At 47.1% G+C, this 26,807-nt stretch overlaps 1 protein-coding gene across 3 annotated transcripts in view; it reads left to right on the top strand.

Moving 5' to 3' along the window:
- The window catches only part of Fgfr2 (fibroblast growth factor receptor 2), a 106,014-nt gene that overhangs the window by 26,924 nt on the left and 52,283 nt on the right, over positions 1-26,807 (top strand). For all 3 annotated transcript variants that reach the window (XM_050165829.1, XM_050165830.1, XM_050165831.1), the window contains 2 exons: positions 10,772-10,941; positions 20,960-21,083. In XM_050165829.1, coding sequence (XP_050021786.1) covers positions 10,772-10,941; positions 20,960-21,083 — 294 coding nt within the window. The remainder of the gene's footprint in view (positions 1-10,771; positions 10,942-20,959; positions 21,084-26,807) is intronic.

Below are 26,807 nucleotides of genomic sequence, written 5' to 3'. Positions count from 1 at the left end.
CTGTTGAAAGACATCTTGGTTGTTGCCTCGTTTTGGCAGGCATGAGCAGAGATGCCACACACTAGGTGTGGGTTTGTTTACATACACATTTCCTTTTCTCCTTGGATCGTAACTGTTAGATGCTGTGGTAAGTTCAGATTCATTGGAAGCTTGCCAAACTGCTTTCCAAAGCAGCCACAACATTATGCGTTGCCGCCATCCATGAAGGAGCACTCCCCTCTCGCTGCATCCTTGCCAGCCTTTGGGGATGCTGGTGCCATGGATTTCTGCTGGTCTGAAATGCGCTTCCTCATGACAAGGTCAGGAAGCATCTTGAGATGTGCCTGATTGCCATCTCCATGTGTCTTTGGTGAGTGTCTGGTGATTGCTTTGGCTTATTTTTTAATTGAGTTGTTTGTTTTGTTATTGTTGAGTTTCAAGAGTTTGTGTATTTTGGACGGCAGTCCTCTGCTCCGTTTTCTCTTTTTCCATTTTCTCTCCTGGTGTGCAAATACCTTTCTTTCAACACCATCTCCCAGAGCAAGCTCTCCCCCCTCCCCCCATTATTGTTTGTTTCTTTTGAGACAGGGTTTCTCTTTGTAGCTCTGACTGTTCTGGACTCCTGGCATTCACTCTGTAGACCAGGCTGGCCTTGAACTCACAGAGATCCACTTGCCTCTCTGCCTCCCTGAGTGCTGGGATTAAAGGCATGCGCCACTATCGCCCGGCCCAGAGCAAGCATTTTTAAGGCTCGCTTATTGGCTCTCATGGGTCCCCTCATGCTTTGGGGTTGTCTCTAAGATGTCAGGAGCAAACCCAAGGGCAGTCCTTTCGCTCCTTGGGGCTTCACAGTTTGGGCTTTCCATTTATACTCCAGTTGTGATCTATTTGCAGGGTCTGCGTCGAGATTCATTTTCTCTTGCCTCTGGATGTTCAGTTATTCCTGTATCATTCATTGAAAACACCAACTCTTAGCCTGGGTTAGCTAGCCGAGAGAGTGCCGTTAAATCCTAGGATAAATACTGTCACTCCAATGAAGATTTGTTCTTAAGTTTCAATGGTTTGGGCATAAGGAGAATTGATCTGGAGAATATAATTTTTATTTTTGGGAGAGTGAACACTTTGGTTTTCAAAGTGTGCCCAGACCAGCAGTGTTGACATCACTTCGGAACTCTCTAGAGATGCATGTTCCTTACGCTTTTCTTCAGACCTAGCTAGTTAGTGAAGTTGGGGGGGGGGGAGGTGTTCTTGTCTGTGTGTGTTTCATTTCACATTAGGGTGTGAGAACTGCTACGTTAGGGACACACACACACACACACACACACACACACACACACTTGCCCCAAACAGGCACATACCACCAGTCACATTCATGAAAACCAAGAAGGCAAGTGAAAGTGTGCACCTTATGAGTTGTGACAGCCTCGCAAAGGCTTGTTACTTTTCTTACTATCCTCTGATAACAGCATGGATTCAGCAGAATGTTCATAGTTGCTGCTTTGGCTCTCCCTGAAGCAGGAGGCAGAGCCTTCCCAACCGGCTCTGGAGGGCAGTGGGGCTGGCCCTGGCTCAGGTACTGCCTCCAGTAACCCCTAATGCAGAAGCAGCGAGTCTTCTTATAGTTACCAGAAAATTGTCTTAGGAACAAAGGGAAGTGTCCAGCCACTCGATGCCTAGTACCCATAGGCATCCCAGGTTCCAACGGGAGGTGGTGGTGGTGGTGGTATGATCATGTTTGCACAATTGTTTACAGCTCTCAAGTGATACCATGTGTGGGTGCCTCCATGATGGATTGAGACATCAAGTCTCACCTACTTGGTTTTGCTTGGCACACCTGGGAACTGTTCTGTGCTGGGTCCCTGACGACATCATCAGGAGCACACGTGATGTCATAGCGTGTAACAGCAGGTATAGGTTATATTATAACCGAGGCTGAGTGATTGGAATCTTCTAGTGTTTGGGAGTCTGCCTGATGAGGACCTCTAGGGATATTGCTGCGACTACTTAATGGCTCAGCGTCTGTGTAGATGGGCTGGGCAGCAGAGCACAGCGCCTAAAAGGTGCCACCCCATAGAGAACTTGCCACACTTTCACCTTGCATCGGGGCTTTTGGTAATTAGCTCTCAAATGACACCTGCTCTGTCCCCGAGATGGGTGCTGTGTGGTGATTAAGGGCTGGTGTTAGCTGTACCAGAGAGACACTGCTGCAGGGAGGGGCCGGTGAAACCTTAGATGCTAGTTAAAGTGATAGCAGTTCTTAGCTGGCGACTTGGCCTCTGCCATCTGTTAGTGTGATTAGCCTGGTCTGATTCACAGGTGCAGCCTGGGGCAGCTGAGATTAAGCAGCTGTGGCCTGTGTGTGTGAACCCAAGAATGTTGGGGCTAGGATATTTGGCAAAGAGGGAAAGGGGATGTTACTGTTCAAACTTTTTTTTTTTCCAACTCAAGTGTCGAATACCTGACCCGATTCCTAGAGAAAATGCAGAAGCTCTGAGTTCTCAGCATTTTCAGACACCTGCAGACATTCTTGTGTCCACATTGATTCCCGTGATGCCACTGTTATCTGGAGATGCCACTGGAGTGTACTTGAATATTCAACTTGAGTCAAGTTAGCCAGGGGTGCCCTGGTAGCTGTGCCCACTGTGATAGTCTTGGGTTTGTGAGCGCCATTTTCCTGTTTCCCTTTGGGACATTGCAGAGTTCTGCGTGGAGTGCAGAAAGCATGGTAACCAAGTCTAAGCACAAAAACAACAACCAAGAATTAAGAAGAGGGCTGGGAGATGCTTCAGTGCTTGGCACCTTCAGGGGAGAAGGGTGCTTGGCACTGAACCTGGGCTAGTTCTCGGAACCCCCCTTATGCAAAGTGAGATCAGACACCCATAGTCAATGTCTTAGTGAGGGTTACTATTGCTGTGATAAGACACCATGACCAAAGCAAGCTGAGGAGAAAAGGGTTTGCTTCACCCACAGCTCCATTTAACAGGTAAAACCAGTGAGGACAGGAACCTAGAGACGGGAGCAGAAGCAGAGGCCATGGAGGAGAGCTGCTCACTGGCTTGTTCTCCATGGCTTGCTCAACCCACTTTTTTATAGAACCTAGGAACACCAGCCCAGGGGTGGGACCACAGAAAATGGGCTGGACCCCACCCTCATTAATCACTATTTAAGAAAATTCCTACAGGATTGACTACAGGGGGATCTTATGGAGGCATTTTCTTAATTGAGCTTCCCTCCTCTCAGATGACTCCAGCTTGTGTCAAGTTGACATAAAACTAGCCAGCACGGTCAGCATGAATGTGCATGCATGCACACACCCACACACACTCATGTTTAAGAAAAAGAATTAAGACGTTAAGATGAAGTCACGAGATTGATTGTTCATTACCAATGCAGCAGAAAACAAAGAAACCCAAATGGAATGAGGCAGAACAATGCTGTTTTGGTTAAGAAGCTGGTGGCCTTAATTAGAAGATGCTGTTTGATGTTTTAGGTGGATATTCTTGAGCGCTTGGGTTGCTCTTACTTCTAACTCTGCTCTTCCTGATCTTGTTCAGAGAGTGGAGCCCACCTCATTCATACAGGCTGTAGAAACTCATCTGTTGTATCTTGTGACATTGTCTACCATGGGACCTGGCATCACATCTCGGGCCTGCCTTTTTCAATAACCCATTGTTTTCTCGAGAGCAAGGACCAGCCTGGTAGAGAATGAATGCTTGTTTTTGGCTTTCCAAGCTTCCCAAGCATCTTTTATGGGTTTCACCTTAAAAGAGAGCCGTGTTCAGATCTGGTCCACATCTGAAGAAACCGAGCCACTGTTTCTCAAAGAATATTCTCTGGAACCCTAGTTCAGAGTAAGTTTTTGCTGAAAGTGACTTGAATCCTGTAGGAAGTTTAGGAAACACCTCGTGCTGTGACCCTTGCTTAGAGAGCGAGTCCAACAACACCATCCACGTTCTGAGGGGTCTTCTAGGGAAACATCTGTTTAATGTTCTGTCCCGGGGTTTCTCAGACCTAGTGACCCTAAGACCCTTTTAAAATTTAGCATCTCCTAACATCCTGTTACACACACACTGTGCATCCCTGCATGGGCTGATGGCTGGATGGATAGGGCTCCCCACCCATGCTCTTTTATGTCAAATCCTTCTGTCGCCGGTGTGAAGGATGTCCCCAGGTCACATTTTAGCTGACTAGCTTGATGTCCTCATACCTTGCCAGCACTAGCAATCCTGTGATGTCATTGTAAGTGGAGGTTCAGCTTGTTTTCTCTGGACCAAATGTTACCAGTTCAAATGCTGAATTTTGAAACTCATCCAGGTTGAGGGTCCTGAAAGATTCCACATTTCTGCATCAGCTCAGGAAAGGGAATTCACCTAGTTCTTGCCTTTCTTGGGAATTTAAGTGTCTTTGTAGATGATCTGGCAGCAGATTTATGGAGGTTTTAAAAAATATATTGATTTCCTTGCGCTTGTGTTTAATGTGATGGTTTTGGAAGATTCTGAGGGTTAGTTCTTGGGTTGATGGCATTTGACCAGAAGTTTGGCTCCATAGCAGGACAGCAGCATCAAGATTCCCATTTTTGGAGTTGTCCTTTCTAGTGACAAGGGATATTTTTTCATTTTGGTCTCACTTTTGTTGAGACCTGCAATGCCACTTACTCCACCTGAGAGAGAAAAGCGGCAGATCTTACTTTTTTCTTTTTCTAGGAGGGGGAATCAGCGGCGGGGGTGGGGGTGGGGAGCTAGGAGGCACTAGAGAAAGCCAAAGTGCATTGTCTGAGGTCCCAGACTCTTTAATGTAAGGCCTGTCCCTGCTAACAGCCCTGAGTCACCATTGCTCTGATGTGTTTTTTTTTTTTTTTTTAACTTGGAAGAGATGGTATCCAAGTTGGTGAATGTAGGAATTGAAAAGGGTGAAAAAGACCAAGTGGGTAGGCTGTCTAATGTTCTGGAAATTCCTCCTAATGAAAACCTCGTCTGTAGGTGGGTCCAGGTGCTTCAGGACAGAAGGTGCTGATGGTGGCCCTCCCTGGCCAGCTGCATTGTCAGTGGTTGGAACAGCCTTGCTTGTAGCAGGCCCTGAGAATTCTGTGGAACCTTCCAGGGGACTCTAGTTATTTCTCTTGTGAGTGACTGACCATACCCCACCCCCACCCCCCACCCACTATATGTTTTGGCTAAAACACATCAGTGGTCAGTGGGCTATTAGGTAGAGATTTCTGGAAGCCAGACTGTACCTGTGGTGGTTTGAATAAGAATGGCTCCGAAAGGTTTATATATTTGAATATTTACTCACCAGGGAATGGCTCTCTTTGAGAAGGATTAGGAGGTGTGGCCTTGTTGGAGAAAGTGTGTCACTGGGAATGGGCTTTGAGGTTTCAAAAACCCTTGCCAGTCTCTGTTTTTCTCTCTGCCTGTGGATCAGGATGTAGAACTCTCAGCTACTTCTCCAGCACCATGTCTGCTTGCGTGCCGCCATGCTCCCCTCCATGATAATGATGGACTAAACCTCTGAACCTAGAAGCCAGCTCCAGTTAAATGCTTTCTCTTATAAAAAATTGCCTTGGTCATGGTGTCTCTTCACAGCACTAGAACAGTGACTAAGACAACACTCTTTTCTAAGTCACTCCCCACCCAGCCCATCTCTAACTCTACTAGATTTGATTTCTCTTGGTTTATATCAAACCAAAAGCTGATGAATGTCAGTCTACTGTAAGAACAGTGATATTAAAAAACAAAACAAAACAAAACCCCAAAACAAAACCCGAACATATCAGGGGGCATAGCATTCAGATGGCCTGATTAGAGATATTTTTAAAAGGCCTAATTATAGACTTAAAGCAGGGGCCTTAGTGAGGCTTTAGGGAGTTGGGGAGACTTGATCTAAGAGCTGAAACAGCCCGTGCGTTTTAAAATTTCTGCATCAATAAAAATAAAGTTGGCAGTCATCGGTGTCCCCGGCTCGCATAAATCTTGAACTTTTGACTTAATTACTGTGGGAGAGTTCACAGGGCAGCCTGCTGTGCTTGAAGAGCATTGCTAAGGGAGTTAGGGACTCGGGGCTAGCCTTGGTCCGGCCTCTGGCTTTGTGACCTTGATCTGATCACTTAACCTTTCTGGGTGACATTGATCCTGTCAGCCATCAAGCCAGATGGGGGAACATTGTAATATGAGTCCCAGTTTTCCCTTGAAAATATTGGGCTGTGTTTGCGTTTAGGTTCTGAACAGAGAACAGCTTGTAAACCTGAGATGTCAATTCTGGGCCGTGTACGGGTTTTTACGGGGCAGGCCCAGCAGCTTACGTTTTGTCATTAAGTTTAAATTGCAGGGCCAGAAACCCCTACAGCCCTCCCATTTGTTGACAAAATCAATACCTGCGTAGCTCACAGATGCCTGGAAAGAATATTAGAACCTTATCAGAACAGCTTCCCTGGTTTATAGCAAAGCTTTTCCCAGTCATCCGTCCTCACACCCTGTCTGCAGCTCAAGTGGTGGCCTACTTTGTTCTCCGCTTGCTAGCTGGCAGCCACCAGCAGGTGGACTTTGAAGGATGGACACCCAGTGTGGAAGCTGGCATTGGTGATGACGAAGCAACCCTTACAGAGGAGGAAGTGCGGGCCTCCATGGTGGGACAGAATGGTGAAGGATGGCCATGGGGTACTTGGGAGGGCTGTGAGTGGAGTTAGGGCCTCTCTTTACTCAGTTGTGTTTTGGTAGAGTGAAAATTGACTTAACACAATCACCCAGAGGTGATGAGAGCTGGTATCAAGGAGGAGAGTTCTCGATGGGTTGCCTGTATCTTTCTGATGGGATCTTATTTACTTAGGCTGCTTCTCACTGTTCTTTTGATTTGTTTGTTTGTATCTTGTGACTAACAGAACATTTTTTTTCTTTTGCTGTGTATGCCATGAGGAGATCTGTGAACATCAGAGCCAAAGGGAAGGCCATTCTTTCATTTCCCAAGTGGCTTGGTGTGCTTCACGTTTTCCCGCCTTTGGAGGTTCCACTCTTATGAGTCAGGTGACTTGGATTGTGTGTCGCGTATCCCTAAGGGAGGCAGCTGCTCGAGGTCCTGATTTCAGGCAGCCTCGTGTGCTCTTGGCTTTACCGATTCCATCCCAGTCAGGTTGTTGAGTAACCAGCTTGTGGCCATCTGCTAGGTACCAGGACCTACTCCGCATCTGCAGGCTTTTACTCCCTGGCACCAGTTCCTGCTCCCCATGGAATTGCTGAAGTGCTCCCAAGCGTTGGTAGGGAAAAGGCTGGCTTGGCTCCCCCAAGATGCCTGGTCCTTGATTCTCTGGATGTATATGCTACTTTTTTGGTGCCTGGACGTTTGGACGTGGTTACTTTGTGGAAATGGTAGGGAATATTGAGGAGAGTCTGCAGAATCTGGAGTGTTGAACCCACGATTCCAGCACCAAGGAGGATGAGGCAGGATCTTGAGTTTGATACCAGTTTGGGCTACATGACAAGACTGTCTCAAGGGGCAGGAGACTGTTACAGAAGGGAACACAGGAATAACAGGAGTGTTATTTTTCTAGATCATGTAGGTCCTTTAAGTTTATATCAGAAAGAGCCATAAATTTTTTAAAAATGTGTTATTATTATGAATAATAAAATAGATTTATCTCTTCTCCAAGTATCGTGTTTATTTTTTAATAATACACACACTTGACACCCCAAGCAGAAGCTCAGTTGCAAGAGCTGTTGTGCCGACGACGTAGCACTCCGCAGAGTGGCAGTGGCCAGAAAGTCAGAAGCCCGGTAGAGCGTTGGGACAGCCCTTTCCTGGCTCTGGCACCTTGAACAGCTTAGCTCAATGACCTTTCGGCTCCTGGAGGACTGTTATGAAATTCAGTTCCAGCTGCAGCCCCAGAGTGATTGGGTTTCATAGTGCCCCCACCCACCGTGGGTCCCTGAGGCTGAGACAAGAAGCGACGCCCACACCGTGGTGTGCGGCCAGGGTCTGTTTCGTGAGAACAGATTTTCTACGTACGGTTTTACTCTAGGAAAGCAGCGACCTGCTAGAAATGCCAGCAGCGGTCTTTTATCCTCTTCCTTAAGTTATGCCTTGGCTTGGCTACCAGGACAAAGGCTTGGGTTGCCAGCCTGCTGCTGGCACAAGTCAGGACAGGACATTGCGTGTGGCTGGGGGTCAGTCCCCTGCCGTGGTAAGCCTCATTGAGGGCTTAGAGTGGAAAAGAACATTCCTAGTTCCTGAGGCCAACCCCTACTTTTTGATCTCAGAGAACATGAAAATCATGCCTAATGGTTTGTAAGCACCTATTTGTTGATTTCTTTTATGTTTTTTTTTTTTAAAAAGCACATTCCAGAGCTCAGCCCAGCAGTAATTGATGCTATCTGAGTGACTGCATTAATATTTAGCTAATTCATGTGAATAGGCCATTGTGTTTACTTAAACAATGACATGAGTCCGGACACCTGACAGCCTGAGGTATGCTTTCCATTTAGGTCAGATTTGTTAAAGTCTTTGTGTTGGGACAAAGCTCATTATTTATTTTGGGATCTCAATGGCTGCTTTCAGTGGCTTTGGATGGATTTCTCTAAGTAGAAGCTTTTAAAATGAAAGATGATTGAGATTGTTTCAGGATATGCCAGGCCCTTGGGGTCTTGTGATAAGTGGGAGTCCAGTGGTCCCCTGGTGAGCTCTCAGAAGAATAGATGTGTTTACATGCATCCAGTGCCCAAGCTACAAGGTCCTCGCGATGCATATTGCAAATGCAACTGGATAGAAAGGAAACAGTGCAGCCTCTTTTCTTCTCCCTTGGCCTCCATACCCCTCCTCTCCCTGTCCTTCCCCTCCCCTCCCTTCTGCTCCCTCCCTTCCCTGATTTCCCTCTACTCCGAATGGGTGAGTAGCTGTGGTTTTACACAGCCTTGGTGTCATGAAGTTACCACCTAAATCCCACCACCTTGACACTTGGGCATGCATCAGCCTGAAGAAGATACAGTGTGTCCTAGATAAGACATTCCAGCTCCACCTCTCAGAGCAGGTGTCAAACACAGGCCAGGCAGCCAGGGGCAGGGGCAGTTGCTCCAGAGAGTGAGTGTAACAGGAGAGCCTGCTGTTCAGGTTGAACCTCTCCCAGCATATGCTAGAGGGGAGGCTGCCAAATAGGTTCCCTGGCTGTGACTATTTTGCCTCTGGTTTGTGGGGTGTGTGTGCTGCTCCTGCCGTCCCTCGTCGCGTGGGAAGTATATTTGTTGCCCAGATGTTCAGTGGACGTTCTGAACAGTACTGGAGGTTGAAGTGTCTGCCCCCCACTGACTGTTTCAGAGTCCAGTTTTCAGTGTCTAGAAGGTATGATGGAAGGGCACGGCTTCCTGCTGAAGCTGGTCTGTGTTAGCCGGGAGACCAGGGCCAAGAACTGGGACTTGGGCCTCAGACTGATCTTGGTTGAATCTCAGCTGCATGACTTTTGGTGCTGTGGCTCTTTGGAGGTCAGGTCTCAGGGACTCAGTTTCCTTGGCCTGCAGCAGGGATGATAGTAGTTCCTCACTGAGCTGTTGAGGTGATTCACATGTTAAGCATGCACAAGCTTCTAGAACAGTGCCTGGCAAGCACACGTTGGGTCACTAGAAGCCTGGAGCCATTAGTACAGGCATGAAGAATCGGTAGCAGTGCTCTGGATTGATGATGTAGCGCCTGCTTATAGAATGCACTTTACTTGTTACTTGGTCACTGAAAGACCTTTCTCTTTTTCTGGGCTTTTAAAATCACTTGTTCCTGTGATTGTGAAGGCTGTTTAGGGGCCATGACCTTTATTTAGCATTTGATTAGTTGCCTCTTATGAAGTTCAGGCATGGCATTGGGATTATAGTGTTCAGAACCACCCCTGGAAAAACAAAAGATCTCTTTCATTAAACAGTTAAGATATACTTATCTATACCGCTTTTTGATTTATTGTACAGGATTCTAGGAGGTTAATGATGGCTCCCAAGATTATTTTATCATGCTCAGATGAGAACTCAGGCTATTGATGGCCATTTACAAGACTGCTTGGGCTGTCTAGAGCTTTAGATCCACGTATAAAGGACCTGTCTTAGATCCCCAGAACCCATGTTAGAAAAAGCCTGGCATGATGCCACATGCTTGTAATCCCAATGCTGGGGAAATGGGGCACACAGATCCCTGGGAGCTCAATGGTGGGCCAGCCTAACTTGCTGGGTAAGTTCCAGGCCACTGAGAGACCTTGTCTCATAAAATAAGGCGCTTAGTTTTTGGCATTTGAGGGACATCACTTAAGGTTGACCTCTGGCCTCACACATGTGCACATGTACTCGTACCCCTCTACCCATGCCCACTCAGAAAGAACGTTCTGATGGGTAAGTTTATGTGGTCTCCAAGGACAATTTATTTTTACAGTGTGTATATATGACCATTTAATAGGTGCGGCGGTCTAAAATGATGTGTTTTTGGAGGGCTGAGCCCTCCCTGTTACGTGAATTGTTTCTCTGAATATGAAGTAGCATTTTAAAGCATGATTTGACATGAAATTATTTTTTGGCACCAGACTGGAGCCAGAGAGAAGGTGCTTCAAATGTTTTTTTTTTCCCCCTGTTAATAGTCATAACCCAATAAGCAGCCCCTCTGGGGACTTCCTGCTAGGCCAGCTGGACCAGACTTCTGAAAATATTTCCCTAACATAAATATTATCCAAGGAGTCCAAAGAAAAATCAGATGCTTTCCTGTGCCCTGAAGCCGTCTTACCTTCCTGGAAGACACGAGGCTGTCCCTTCATCTACATGCATCTCATTGTCTTCCCGTTCAGGAGCACCGTACTGGACCAACACAGAAAAGATGGAGAAGCGGCTGCATGCTGTCCCTGCCGCCAACACTGTGAAATTCCGCTGTCCGGCAGGGGGGAATCCAACGCCCACAATGAGGTGGCTGAAAAACGGGAAGGAGTTTAAGCAGGAGCATCGCATTGGAGGCTATAAGGTAGGACTGAGCGCCCGAACCCCTGTGTTTCTGAGATGTTTATTTTTTTTTTTAAAGTCCTCTGAAGTTGGCAGGACCAGAAGGAATATGTATTTTTCAAAAGACATAATTACTGTAATTGATCGCGTCACTGTTTGATATGTTTGAAAGATCACCCTGGACGCCCCTGTGGTTTTAAAGTTAGTCCCCGTTTTCCTTCTTGTTTACACGAGGAAAGTCTAATAACCAGGGGGTCGAAAGTTGAGGGTCTGTTTTCTATATGCTTTATGGTCTGTAAAACGTGAACTGGTGCAGCTGCCCTGTAAGGGCGGGGTTGTATTAAGAGGGAATCGCTTGGATTAGAGGAGTGAGTATGAGCTAGTATTTGTTATTAGGGGGAGACGCTGAACAATGACCGAGGCAGCAACCCCCCCATCCTCCATCGCCAGAGATATTCAAGGGCCCATCAGAGAATGGCCTAAAATTTAGTCTTGTCACTCAGTGGGGAGTTGGGCACAACAGGATGTCTATGACATCCCCGAGAAGGCTCCTTGGGATGCTAAGTATAGGTTTGCTCCTCCATTCAGCATCGTTGATTAAACACCCCTGGGGATACTCCTTGTGGTTTTGCTCACCGATTTCAGCATCACTGATTGAGTATCCTTATATAGGATACTCAATGTCTAGGCACTGGGAAAGCTAACACAAACAGGAATAGATGTGGCCTCAAGTCAAAGGGGCCCTGGTATGGCAGGGAGGCCAACGTAAGAGCTGGCATTTGGAGGCTGCTGATAAAGATGAAGTCACAAGTGCATGCTGCGTCAGGTGGGCATGAAAGGAGATGGGGTATTAGCACAGTGGGGGGATAGGCAGGGAAATGGCGTCCTAGTGTAGTGGCAGAATAGAGGTAAAGGAGAGCCAGGGAAGTCAGTGTGGTAGCATATGCTTTTAATCAGAGGACCCAGCAGGCAGAGGCCGGCAGAGCTCTTTGAGTTCCAAGCTAGCCTGGTCTACATAATGAGCTCCAGGATAGCCAGGGCTACATACAACAACAACCACCAAAACAAACAAACAAACAAACAAACCAAAAAGGGGAGCAGAAAAAGCTTGAGGATTATTAGTTAGTTGACTTTTTTTGAGGGGGAGGAAGAGATGGAGTTTTCAAATTACTCAGCGCAGACAGAATTTTAAGACTTTTGCATGCAGAGAGGATTTAAGGTAACCTTATTATGAGGTCTGCTGTGCATTTGGAAGAGGTGAGGGTGTATTCGTTATCGGTTGCTGTGTAACAAGCTGCACCAGGTTGGGGCTTTGCAGTCAGTACCTCACAGTCCTGCTGCACATCAAGTACAGCTGGTGGGGTCTTTAGGTCTCTCCCAGGATGGTGCAAGGTTTTAGCCGAGGCTGGGTTTTCCCTCCAAGGATACACCAGGGAGGGAACTGTTCGGTTGCCATTAGGATCTACTTTCTTGCTTCTTGTCACATGGGCCAACGCAGAGCAGGTGATAGCATGACAGCTGCCATCTTCAGGGTCAGCAGACGAGGAGCTAGAGCAGAAGAACAAATGTGTCACAGCCTCCTGTAACCTCGTCATGGAAGCAAGGTCCCAGCTCTTTTGCTCTTCCCCCTTATTAAATGGGTCCTTAGGGAGGAGATGAACCAAGGGCATGAAGGCCAAGAGTGTGGGTATCACTAAGACCCATCTAAGAACCTCCCAGCGTGGGTAAATAGACGTCACCCATGCCCAGTTCTTGAAAGCCGGTGGGAGGAGGTGTTCGTGGAAGCAGCATCAGGGTGTGTGGAAGGACGGTCTCTCCTGTGTGTAACCTGGTACTGTGGGACCCAGCCCCCACGCCAGCCCGCTGAGCTTCTGTGGGCTTCTTTCCTGTTGTCAGAGATCGGGGCCTGGCTGAACAGGCTTTCGTTCATAAAGGTTTATTTGCTTCTGTAATTTTGGCCATTTGATTTTAACCTTTAAAAATGAACATGTAGAGGCCCAAACCCAGAGGAAGATAGGGGAAAGCCTGTAAGTCTGTCTCAATTTTGGGGACAGTTGAGGGTAGTACCAAAGAAGGGCAGTTCTGCTAAACCTCAGACACGGAAACTCTCCCATCATCAGCCGGGACTCCTACTTGTTGGTGGAAGCCGGAATCATGAGGTTGATTTGTCCTTTCCTTCTTAGTTTAGACCCTAAAAGCAGTAAGTAAAATTAACAAGTAGACAGATTTTATTAGTCCTTGCTGCTTAGAAAAGGAGGGCTGTGGGGGCTAGAAAGATGGCTCAGTAGTTAAGAGCTGGGTGCTCTTCCAGAGGACCCAGGTTCAACTCCCAGCACCCACATGACAGCTCACAGCTGTCTGCAACTCCAGTTCCAAGGGATCTCATACCTTTACGCCAGTGCACATAAAATAAAGTTAAATAAATTATAGAAAAAAGGAAAGAAAAGGAGGGTCACACCACTTAAACTCTGTCCGCTCCGACTTGCGGAAACTCAGAATCGATGCCGTCGGAACTGTTGACTTAAGAGCAGTTTTACTGTGAGAGCGGTGGTCAGATCCAAATTCTGCTTGGGAAGACAACCTCTAAGCAGGTACAAAGCAAGCCTGTGAGTCTCCAGAGACTCTTGGTCTTAAAATAAATGGGCTGCACATCATTATTATGGATAAGGAACATTTCGCAAATGTGAGTGAGTGATTACGATTATGGAGCTGTTAGACACAGGGGCTTAATGAGGGAATGCCCTTGATTTTTAACAGGTGCAGGTAGTTTTAATTAACCATGACAACACCGTGCTAAATAAGAACACCCAGGAGGACCTCGAAGAATGGCTGTAGCTTGTGAGGACACATGCCCGTTTTTTTTTTTTTTTGTTTGTTTTGTTTTAAAGATTTAGCTAATTTGTTTTATGTGTCTGAGTATTGCCTGTGTGTGTTTGTGCACACGTGCCTGCCCGGTGTCTGCAGAGTTCTGAAGGCATCAGATCCCTGGAACTGGAGTTGCAGTTGTGAGCTGCCCCGTGGGTCCTCTGTAAGAGCAGCAAATGCTATTAACTATCCCCGGTATTTCTCCAACCCTCCCACCCCACCCTGAGGGTTTTTGTTAATTAGTGTTAAGCTGTTACTGGAGGCAAAGAAAGGAATTTGAATGGATGGGGCAAAACTCTAAATCTGAAGGACATTTTGATGTTAAAAAAAATTTTTTTTTGAGGGCTGGGGAAATGGCTCAGCTGGTAAACCGCTCTTGCTGTGCAAACCCCAAGTTTGACACCAGAAGCCATGAAAAAAGTCAGATATATTAGTGTGTGCCTGTGACCCCAGGGCTGGGGTTCCCTGACCAGCGAGCCTCAAGTTTGGTGAGAGATCTTGTCTCCAAAAATAATGTGGGGTTGGGGTACCCAAATTTGACCTCTGGCATCTGTACACACTTGCACAGAAACATATACTTATGCATGCCCACCCCCCAAAAGATAGAGGAAAGGGGTGTAAAGGACAAAGGGAAAGCTGGCCTTTGGAATGTGTGGTCCTGACCCCACTGCTCTCCTAATCTCTCTCTGCGGTATGCAGAAGGAGGTTGTGGTCTGGTGGCCGCTGAGATGACCTGTCCAATGTAAATGATGTTGCAATAGAGATTTTCACAACAGGGCAATTAAGGTTGATACCAGTGGGACATGATTTTGGTGATTCTGGAAATTTAGAGATTCTGTGGAGCCCCAGGGGCTTCTGGGATCTAGGAAAGTCAACAGCTTTCAGTTTGGCAAACATGGTTCCCTGAAGCATAATTCTTGCTAAAGATGTGTTAAACCTGCCCCAGGGTTCCCGGGTCCTGAAGCATGGGAGGTCCTGCTACCAACACCTCCCAGGGCTGGGTCCCTCTTCCTGGTGTGGCTCCACCGCCTACTTGAGACTTCCCCTGCATCTTCAGGGCACAGTGTTTGGTGTCTTGGTCCCTGTGTGGGGTTCTCCTTCGGATATTTTCTTCATTGCTATGTGAACTTCTAAACAAATGCACCTGCCAACATTTGACCTGAGGCGCCGTCTGGAACAGGCTGTAGCTTTGCATCCCTCAGAGGTGGAAAGGAGAGACCTACTTAAAAACAAGAAAAGCTTATTTCTTTGACTGTGGGGGGGGGGGCGGATCTTGTGGAGGCCAGTGGACAACCTGTGGGAGCGAGTTGGTTCTCTTCTTCCACCGGATGGGTCCCAGGGAACCACACTTAAGCCATCAATCTTGGAGGCAATTGCCTTTACCCGTTGAGCGGTGCCATCCTTCAAGAGATACTTAATTGAAGAGACCCACCTAACTTCCACCCCCGCAGAGAGGGCCTGCTAAGTCCCAACCCCACACTCCTCTGACTCCTGCCTGTTTGCTTCGTAATGAAGCAAGGTGTCAAGTTTTCCACAGTGTGTTTTCCCAGAAAGCCAGTGACCTGGAAGTTTCCGTAAAGGAACATTGGTTATTTGTGCAGCTTTTCTTCTTTCTTCATAAACCCTGTCACTCTGGAGCCCACCTCAGCTTTGATGGCCAGGCCAGCCCTGCAAGTTTTCTTACTTGTTTATGACTTTGTGGCCCTTGGCCACCACATCCCAGCGTGCTCTGGAATGACTTGTACATGGGGCCGTCTTAGGGAGAAGGGAAAACACAAAGTCACTTGAAATCAGAGCAATGCAAAACGGAACCAAAACTCAGGCTGGAGGGTTGGCTTGGTGGCGAAGAGCGTGTCCTGCTCTTGCAGAGAATCCAGGTTCAGGTCCCAGCACCCAGAGATCTGGTGTGCCTCTGGCCTCTGCGGGCACCAGAACTTGTGTGCACATTTCTTTCCCATGTAATACACATTATTAAAATAAAAAGAATTAAGTATTTTTAAAAGGGGGAGGCAGGTGGATCTCTGTGAGTTCAGGGCCAGCCTGGTCTACAGAGCCAGTTCCAGGAAAGCCAAGGACAGCTAAGGCCACATAGAGAAACCCTGTCTCAAAGGAGGGAAAAAAAAAAAAAAAAGCAACCCCTACCTCCCCAAAAGGACCTAGATTAATTTAAGTATAGAAATATTTGGCGGTGGTGGCGCACGCCTTTAATCCCAGCACTCGGGAGGCAGAGGCAGGCGGATCTCTGTGAGTTCGAGACCAGCCTGGTCTACAGAGCTAGTTCCAGGACAGGCTCCAAAGCCACAGAGAAACCCTGTCTCGAAAAAACCAAAAAAAAATAAAAAAATAAAAAAAAAAATAAAATAGAAATATTTGGCATTCTCCACTTAGTCTTGCCATTTAATTAGACTGGGTAGCTGAGACTGGTCTCCAATTTACTGTGTAACCCAGGCTGTCCTTGAACTCAATCCTCCTGCCTCTGCCTCCTTAGCACCAGGCGATAGGAATGCACCACCACTAGCATCTCGATATTTTAGTTTGTGCAGAGAGGGGAGGGGATGGCAGTTGGATTCTAAGTAAAGCTTGACCAGAAGCATGATTCTCTCTGCTGTCTGTCTGTCTGTCTGTCTGTCTGTCTGTCTGTCTGTCTCTCTTTCTCTTTCTGTCTCTATGTGTGTTTGTTTGTTTATCCATTTTTATTATCTCCAGAACTTTTTTGTTGCTCCACATAAAATCTCTAAACCCATTAAGAAATAACCCCTCCCCTAGTACTTGAGACCCTCAAGTCTATCTTTTTTGTCTATGAATTTGCCTATTCTTAGTACCTCATGTAAATGTAATCACCGGATGTTTGCCTTTTATGGCCAGCTTATTTTACTTCAGATAATATATTCAGGATTCATCTAAGTTCTAGTATGAGTCAACATTTGATTCCTGTTTATGGTTGATCACTATCTCATCAGATAGATGTACCCACCACCTTTTGTTATAATTTGTGTGCCTGTATCTGAGTTGTAGTTTTCAGTTCTTTGGGGGTATATCCTTCGTGGAATTGCTGGATCATATGACAATCCTTTGTTTAGGTCTTGAGGGTCAGCACTGTTAAAGAGCTGAGTTCAAAAGGCGTTGGAGGCCCTGTTGCCACCCACTTCGTTAGCACCTTCAGGCAGCAGGCTGTTGAATGGGTACCCTTGGGTGTACCTCCCTTGCAGAGGTTCAGGGGTTGCCGACTGGGCGGAGTGAAGAGATTCTAGTTTCCACTAGTGATGGTGCAGAGGCTGATTGATGGTGCAGCCCTGCTCTCTGGACACCCCCCACCCCTGCAAAACAAACCGCTGCTACCCATCAATGCCGGTTTAAGCATTAACAAGTGTTTGCTGTCATTTCTGGGTGATGACAAGCAGCCCCAAGTGCCAGTCCCTCTACACGTGTGAGCCCCGTGCGCAATTGTATTCAGAAGGGATGGTTTGACATCCCTGGGAGCCCTCTGGAAATAGGGCTGGAGACGGAATGATAAGGGTGTTTGTGGACCACCTTTCTGAAGCCCAGGCTATGGCGGTTGCTGCTTTCCGGGAAGTCATAGGGGCATCTGTTGACACATGGATACCTCCTTCGAGCTGGCTCAGAGTGCAGCTTCTGGATGTTTATTCCACTTGGTAGCAAAACACCTGGGTATTTGGAAATCTTTGAGTATTTTGTTGTTTTGCAATGAGGAAGCCAAACATCCAGGTGACAGTGGGGCCCTTGGCCTTTGACTCTCTGGCGATCTGTTTTGATTTTGTTTTGGTGTTAAATTTTCATACCCTATTGTCACCTGAACATAGTTGAGGCCTTCACAGGCACTTAGAGAGGTTCGAGATAGCAGAAAGAGTCTGGGGGAAAAAAAACCAAACCAAACAAATATAACAACAGCAGCAAAAACTGTCTAGACCACCTTCTGTCTTCACGTGGGTGGGGTGTGGAGCATTTGTGGAATCTGCTCTCCGTGTTCCAAGCTAAAGCACTCAGGGGTTTAGCTTTGGTCTGCTTTGTTTCAATGCTGAAATGTTATTTCAAGAAAGACCTTGGTGAACATAGTTTTGGAGCTCTGTTCGCCAATTCTGTTATTTGGCAGCTGGAAAATTGAATTCCATACAAATTTGGCTGTGGGCAGGAATGAAAATAAAGTCACAGGAATGTTGCTATATGCAGGATTCCTCCTGTCCCTGGCCCTTTGTTCTTGGTCAGCTAGAGAGAGCCAGATCAGGGCATTCCTCAGAACAGGATCTAGGACCCAACATCAGATGGCTGAGGAGCCCTTCTCTTTCAGTTCGTGTGTCTGTGTGTTCCTGCGTGTGCACACACGTGTTCAGAGGCTGGAGGTTGCCATCCAATGTCCTCCTCAATCACTTTCTTTCTTACTTTGTCTTGAACTCGCTGATTGGCTAGACTGATTATTTTCTGTGGACAAGATACCCAGAAGTAGCATTAAACAACAACAACAAAAAGTGTCATTAATTTTAATGGGTGTCACCAAATTATTCCTCGACTGCTTTCTCTGGCTTTCTGTCGCAAGGCTCCACTTGTGTCTGTTTTCCCTTAGATTCATTCAAGTTCTAAAGTGACACCGATCTTCCTAATTTTTGTTAATCAGCTGGTGAACAAGTGTCTCATTATTGTTTTAATTTGCATTCCCCTGATTGCTAATGAGGTTGAGCAGATTTTTCCCCCCCATGGGGGCAGGGGGTATATTTATATTCCCTGTTCTGTGAAAACGAAAACAATGTATATGCATTTGACCCAAATGCCAAAACAACTGTGGCCCTGCAGATCTGAGACACTGAGAAGAGCACACGGAAGGGCGAGCGAGGTGCCATTCACGGGCTGGCTGCAAGGGTCACACAGAATCTTGATGTGCAAACACGGATTTAATACATTTCCGAACTCGGGGCCTGTGGTTCCCGTGTCTTACAGAGTTGCTGCTGTTGTTGTTGGACTTGCTGTTAAGCAGCCCCTAATGAACATAAGGCTCTCCTCTCGTATAGAATTACTTATGTCCCACTGTGGGCAGCTTCTAAGAGCATCGGATTGAAAAATGCCCCAGCTTTAAAGTGCGGGTTTGATGGTGGTCAAGGAATTCAACTGGGAGCAGTGGTGTCGGAAAGAAAATATGAATAACACTGCTTTGCTGGGGTATTGCTCGAATAACAAGGTTCTAGAAGGGTCGAGGTACCCACCTTGGTATAGGTGCTTCTTATTGTAATAGCATTTTATATTTTATCCATGTTAACTTATTGGTATTTGTAGTGTGTCTCCAAGAAGTTAATATTGAGGGCTCTTTCTTAGACTGTCATAGACCCAAGGAAACTCCTAACTGACCATGTGTTCTGCAAGGGAGGTTGTGGGGAGGGGTACCCCAAAAGGCAGTTGCCAGACTCTGCTGCCCCAAGCCAAAATCAGATGTCTTGGGCAGCCAACGTCACCTCCCTTAGCAGTTCAGGGGCAAATCCATTTGGAATATGCCATGTACCAGAGTCTGAATCCAGGCACAAGAAAGACATTGACAGTTTGGATGGGGTCCAGAGTGAGGCGCTGCCATGATTAAAGGCTTATAGGCATGACATTTGAGCGGGGGCTCAAAGAACTGAATATTTACAGCAGGGCTCAAGGTTGGATTATGAGGCTTGGTGACTCTGGAGCCTGTGGCTGCATCCCTAAATTACCCTCCATGTGGCTGGCAAGGAGAGAGCCATTTCTGATATTCTCGAGATCCTGGGATGCAGAAGGTCTGCCTTGAGTTCTGCAAGAGAGCTGGTCACTTCCTCTCCACCTCCCAGAGTGATAGCTTCAGGTAGCACTTTGGGACAGGAGTTACATCGGTTCCTGTAAGACCGCGGAATGTGGCATGGGTTTCCCCATTGGGACACCCATACTACTTGGAGTAGGGAACTTCTAGCCGGGGGTGGGGCATCTGACTTCCTCTCAGGCTGCCTTGTAGGCCTTGCAAGGAGACCAATGTGATTCTTTTGTGTAGAGCTCGGGCTTTCTCTGTTATCAGTCTTAAGCTCTCAGATTCATTCCCTCTTCCCTCTTGCCTCGCTTGGGAGTCAGTTTTCCTCTGCTACTGTGCTGAACTCTGAGGCAACTCCACGATTGTGCAAGGGTTGGGGTCAGTGGCATCATCTAAGCGGGGTGACTGCTCAGCCTCGTTCCTGACCCTTTGCTTGGGTTGTTGAGAGTGATCCAGCCCCTCGCCCCAATGGCACCATGTGACACACTGGTGGGGAACGATGATCTTGGCTTTGAGCTCAGCAGCAGTGACCCCACTCTGCAGCCACAGTGACAGGCTACTCTTATCCCTGTTCACAGGTGCATCATGGGACAGCTGCCCTGCCCCTGTTCTTAAAAGTACATGGCTATGCGGTGGTTTTCCTTACTCTCTAGTTTAGGTTCTCACAGGACGGGTTCATTAGAACCTGGTGTGAGCTGACAGACTGGGGTGGAACTCATAATAGGTCAGTTTTACATGCGTTTCTTATCTTTGGAGTGTCTCAAGGAACTTACAAACAGATACGTAACTAGGAGTCCTGGTTCCCATGTCTGGAATTCTGGGAAAACCAGGAACATGTGCCATTTATTCAAGTTGAAGCTTCTTGAGAGAAAGACACAAGAGGCTCTGAGAACAAGAGTAGAGCTGCCCCAAAGGCAGAAGGTGTGGTATATAGTCCGTGATCATCAGTGTTGGCCCCAGGTAGTTCCGTGGTTCCCTGGGGACTGCAGGCTCCCACTGAAGGGTAGCCTTAGGAGTTTGCCTGCCAGTGTTGTGTGGCTTTGTGATTGGTCCTCTTGGCCATGTACGTTCTCCTAATGGAACCTCGAATCTAAGACAGGGGCACATCTTTGTGTACCCCTGGATAGCCCTATGTGTTCAAAGTATGCCAATACCTGCCTGTTCTAGAGAAACCTTTTGTTCATCACCGTTCTGAATATTAATTGCGAGGGCAGTTTACAGTTCCTCTGCACTCCACTTCCAGCAACTTCCTGGGGATTGAACCCAGGCCACATGCATGTTGAACACACGTTCTGTCTACTGAGCTAAACTCTCAGCCCCAGCCAACTTCATTTTAAGTCAAGGAAGGATACCACAGGTATCTGGTGCTGTTTGTTATCAGTAATCAGCTTCCCTTTGGCCTTTCCAGGTACGAAACCAGCACTGGAGCCTTATCATGGAGAGCGTGGTCCCATCGGACAAAGGCAATTACACCTGTCTAGTGGAGAATGAGTTTGGGTCCATCAACCACACCTACCACCTCGATGTTGTTGGTGAGTTTGCCTTTTTGGCAGCCCTACACCCCCAGTCTGTTCTAGCTCATCCCATTTAAAACCACGGCAGGGTGGGTATTGTTCTCCTCGCACTCAAGGAGAATCAGCTTGTCTCCTTTTTGTATCCCTAAGATGTTATTTGAGAAGGTTGCTTCTGTCATATGACTGTGTTCTGTTTCCCAGGTAGCCAGGTTATACAGCCTTTGTGGGGTCGCAGGTACGGATCTTCTGGGTTCCTAAGCATTATCTTTTATCGGGTGCCTGCGGTGTAAAGCATCTCATTCTGGAAGCTAAGATTATTCTGAATAATCTTAGTCTGTGCAGGGAGACTTTTCATTGTGTACATAAGTGTGTCTGTGTGGATATGTACAAGAGAGGGCAGGCAGTTGTAGAGGCCAGAAGAGGGCCCAGAGCTAGAGTCATAGACAGTTGTCTACCACCCGGTGTGGATGCTGAGGGCGGAACTCAGGTCCTCTGAGAGAGCAGTATGTGCTCCTAGCTGCTAAGCTGCCTTTCAGTCCTGGAAAATTATGTTTTTAAAGAGAGGCGACGTTGTTTAAAGAAGGGCAGCTTATGACACTGGCTAAAGAGGAAAGAAAAAGTTAATATAATGACAGAGCCTGTGTCTGGCTGGAAGAAAAAAGTCAGTGTCAGAGATGGTTGTTGGGTAGTTCAGTGTCTCTTCCTGGGAGATATTTCTCTGAGCAAAGGAGCCGCCTATGTTTGAGAGCTCACAAATGTGTTTTTGTCGCAGATAAGTAAGTAGGTCCTTTTTGTTATCCACTGTAAGGTTACGCGGCCTATAGTTATGCAGCCTGTAGTTCCCGAAAGGAACATTTCTTCCCAAGTTTTACAGTTTTATTGGTTATAGTGAGTTTTTGTTGTCACTAATGAAGAGATTTGATTGGTTGCTACTTTAGTTACATTTCTTGTTGTTACTCAACAAAAGCAGCTTACTGAAGGAGGCTTTCACTCGGACTCAAACGGTCTGTCATGGTGGGAAAGGCATGGAGTCAGGAACAAGGCACCCTGTTCCTCTTTTTGTGCAGTTAATTTAATGGGGTACCCTTTTGTAGGATGCATCCTTCCGCCTTTATGAATTTAACCTAGAAGCTTCTGCATAGACTTGCCCAGAGGTTTGTCTCCTGCGCGATTCGAGGCCCTGTCAAGTTGGTAGTGTTTGCTGTCACACATCCCTACAGGAGTCTGCAGCTGGGCTGTCTGGGCTGCAGGGATGGTGGGTTCAGATCTCTTCCCTGTAGAAGCTGTCTGTGTTCTCCTCCCGTGTCCTCAGTTACTTCTTTGGGTTGCTCTTCCATGTGCAGACTGTGGACTGAGGACTCAGCTCTGCACTTATGGGGTTCCAATTTGATTTTTCACGGCCTTTGGTGACCCTACACTCGCGTCTACCCACTTTACTCTGTCAGCACAGGCTCTCCTACATCATTTCCTATGCATGGTCCTGGTTATTCTCTTACTTAGGGGTATTTCTGTCTCTTTCAAAAATACAAACTATTTGAAAGGAGAGTTTGCAAATTCTCGAACTGCCCAAGAACCACTAGAAACCTTCCTCAGTAGAGGATCAACCAAATTACATAGTTTATTTAATTGAATATTTAGGTTAACTAAAAGTTAAACAGAAAATCCTATTGGTTTTTTTCTGTCTGGTTAAATGAGGTTATAGTCACAAAAACGATGCCTTACCGAGCCTCGTTTATATCGTTTTTAACTTCCATTCGAGTGTAAGCATTCAGGGACAAGAGTATTTGAGTGGTTCAGAAGGCTTAATGTGACATTTGATAGGCCATTGCACAATATTTACCCTCTATCCACTAAAAGAGTGTTAGGGCCTTCTTTTATGTCTTAATTATTTGCTTCTATGTTTTTTGAGGTAGAGTCTCACGTAGTCCAGGCTAGTCTTGAACTTGCTGTGTAGTTGAGGATGACCTTGAACTCTCCTGATCCTCCTGTCTCCACCTCCCTAGCTTGGAGATTGTAGGTTTTGCCCCTGTAATGTAGCTTGTGTCTCTCACTTCCCCATCCACAAACACTGAGGCCTGAAGTCAGGGCAAGTGCTCTATCATTGAGCTATATTCTAGACATTGTCTTCTTGTTTGTTTGTTTTGTTTATTTCAAGACAGAGTTTTTCTGTGTAGCCTTGGCTCTCCTGGAACTCTCTATCTCTCTGTAGACCAGGCTGGCCTCGAACTCACACAGATCCACCTGCCTCTGCCTTCCAAGTGCTGGGATTAAAGGTGTGCACCACCATCAGCCAGCTATTCCAGACAATTAAAAAAATATGTCCGTGATGTATTGAGGCAAGAGCTTGTTAAGTTGCCTAGGCTGGCCTTGAACTTGTTCTGTTGCCCAGGCAGGTCAACCTTTTGATTTTTTTCTGTCTGAGCATCCTGAGTAGCTCATCTTGCAAACTGCATCATCAGGCCTGGCTTTGGTCCTGTTTCTTATTGAGACATTTGTGGTATGCCAGGCTCAGATATTTTAGTAAATACACACACACACACAGAGGAGTGACGTGTGAGGGGATTTCTTTTGTCACAAATGGCTCTAAATCCATTCATCAAAGAGCACATGACTTGGGACTTACTTCAGGCTGCGTGGACTGAATCTGACACGAAGTGTTTGCATTAAGAAAAGAAAGTTAGATTTAAAAATTAAGTAATTTATTACGGAGGAAAAAAATCGTTCTGTAGGAGTCCTTTGGGATTTTAGCCGAGCACAGGTCTACAAAATTATTCATGATTGGGGCCATTCCAAGAACCGAGGAGTCAAGGCAGGGCCGCTGTAGCCTCAGGGTCTTGCTTACAGCAGGTTTTAGCTTGAGTTGTTGTGCTGAACATTCAAAAGCCCCTCGCCCCACCTCCCCTTTGAGCTCCCTGGCAGCTCATCCCTGTGAAAGCTCTGAAATCTCTCTTAGAGTTCAGGGCTGGGATTTGAATGGGGCTGCTGAATAATGGCACTGGGCTGTCTCGTGTTAATCCCCTGGCAATCAGTCTTGCTGAAAAGAGCGTATGATTCAGTGGTGTGATGTGGAGGGAGCGTGGAGTGTACGGAGTAATGCAGAGAGAGGCCTGATTATGTCACAAGTTTGGGAGATCGCCCAGCTCAGCCCGGGCCAATAATGACACAATGCTGGTTGGGAATAGTCATTAAAGCACAACTCCAGTGGTTTTTTTTTTTTTTCTTCTTTTCTCTAAGCCTTGAACCTTCTTTATAAATAGAAGCCAGAAGTCAATGGAATATAAGACATTCTCGGTAAGGATGGAGGTGTGAAATACTCTTTTTTTTTTTTTTTTCCTGAAAACCCCAGCAGTTGTTTTGAGAAGCACTAATAAAATGAGAATTGAGCCAGCCGAGGAGCCACATAGAGACTTACAGGGTTGGCAGTCATTCTGAACATCTTGGCAAGTGGAAACAGAAAGGATTCAGGCTTAGGCAACAAACTCCTGGTGGCCCTGGAGTCCAAATGCGGTACTTTGCTGTGTGGTAACAGGGTCTCAGTTACCTCTTTATTTCACAGAAGACTAGAAACTCTTTCAGTGACCAGGGAGTCTGGCTCTTGCCGGAGTGATGCTGCATTGCCTGCATCTGGGGTTCAGGTGTTACGCAGCATCAGGACCACAAGGCAGCATCAGGACCACAAGGCTCCACCTCCGCACAGCCGTGTAAAGGCCGTGTGATTTAAACGATACTCTTGTGTTCCGGAACAAAACAGCAGGCCATTGTTGTGTGTGAGGAGGTTGCGCTTCATTTACAAGGTCCTTTTAGGAGCCTTGCTTGATCCTCATTAAAATTGACACCATTACTTTCCAGCCATTTATAGCAAAGGAAAATTAGTACGAAGCTCCACGTCTCGGTGATTGTGGCAATAATAAATCAGCCTGCCAAGTATATGGCTGTGGGAGCTGGTGAGTCTTCACCGTGTTTCCTCAGTGAGGGATGCTCAAGTCCTTGATTTGATGGGTGCCCCGCCAACATCAAGGGGCACCTAGAAGTCATTAACTCTTTTCACTGGGTCTGACCCAAGATCTGAGGCCCCTTAACTCTTTTCAAGATCTGAGGCCCTGGCATCTTAGGAACAAATACAGCTCGGTGTAGTGATAAAAGCAGCCAGCCCAGTGGCAGGAACATCTGGGCCCCAGAAGAGCTACTGAGCCCTTCTGAACCTGCTTTATAACCAGTAAGATTGAAGAAGATGTTTATCATCACTTGTGGGATGGGTGTATTAGTACCCTAAAACTTCTGTAACGAATGTCCCCGAGTGGGTGACTCTTTAATAACTTTTGTTAGTCTCAGCCAGGAGAGAGAAAGAGAGAGAGAGAGAGAGATGGATGGAGACAGAGAATGTGTCTAGTGGGGTGTGCATGGATGTGTGTGGATGTTGGAGGACAACTTCAACTTCTGTGCTGGTCCTTAGGAGCCATTCACCTTCCCCTCCCTCCCTCCCCTCCTCACAAGGTCTGCCACTGTGACCTTGGGCTCACCACTTAGGCTAGGCTGGCTGATCAGCGTTCCTGTACCTTCCCAGCACTGGCTTTGTAAGTGCACACCGTCATGCCTAGATTTTATCCGTTGGTTTTGGGGATCAAACCAGTTTCTCGTACTTGGAAGGCAAACCGAGTCCCGTTTGGGGACCAGGAGGTGGACTTCTGTTTCCTGCCGACTTTGCACCCTGGTTGATGATGTCACCCAGGCCATCTTAGACTGGCTTGGCTGTTGGGCTTACAGAGGATCACAGAACCTCCTTTTTCTTCTTCCTTCCCTCACCCCATCTTAAAGTTGAGGAAATTTGGGTCAGTGCTGTCTGCAAGGCCTTGAGAAGACCCCGGCGCAGGCGTCTCAGACACGGTCTCCATGGCTCTCAGACAGTTAGTGTCAGGCAAGGGAGGGATCACTCAGTAGATAAAGCACTTGCCACGCAAATGGACTCGAGGGCTAGAGTTTGGACCCCTGAACTCAGGTAAATGCTGGCCGAGTGTGGTGGAGGCAGGATTCCCTGAGCAAGCAGGCTAGAGAGATTAGCTGTGCCAGGGAGCTCTGAGTTAGAAAGACCCTGCCACGAAGAGTAAAGTAGAAGAAGGATCAAGGAAATTCCTGATATGAACCTCAGACCTCCACAGATACATACGCTCGTGGACCCACACAAGTTCAAGCATACACGTATACACACGGATGAAGAAGTGGGGGATTAGTTTCCTTCCTCCCTCATTTGGCTTTGAATTATGATCTTGCTAATCATTATAACTCTATTGGATACTTATTGGTGACCCCCTTCTCCTGATGTTGGATATGGGGGGGGGGCGGATGCAGAGTGTGTTGGAGGTATGGTTAGGACCTCAGATCCCTTCTTAGTTTGGTTCTCTGGAATCTCATCTCCCAGCCCCGGCACTGGATGGTCGGGGCTGTCATATGCTGTTCTTCACCTCTGGCTGGCTGAGGGTGGCTCAGCATTTTCTCCAGTCCTGACTTGTCACTGGCAGGCCAGAATGACTCAGTTGGCTAGCCCTGGACACAAATCCCCCTCAGCTCGGCTCTAGACGCAGCATGTACTGAGCTCCTCAGGTGTGCATTCGAGAGGAATGAGGTCTGACTTCTTCCAGGTAGACCGTTAAGCCCTGCTGTCTGGCCAACCCATGGCCTGGAACCTCTGGCAGGCTCCAGGGAGAGAGGGAGAGGCTGCACAATGCCTTGGTTTGCTGCTCGGAG

The sequence above is a fragment of the Alexandromys fortis genome, unplaced genomic scaffold (assembly GCF_014885135.2).
Source record: "Alexandromys fortis isolate MF-2015 unplaced genomic scaffold, M_Fortis_MF-2015_v1.1 scaffold_146, whole genome shotgun sequence".
Lineage (NCBI taxonomy): Eukaryota > Metazoa > Chordata > Mammalia > Rodentia > Cricetidae > Alexandromys > Alexandromys fortis.
This window is presented reverse-complemented; position numbering and strand designations above follow the sequence as displayed.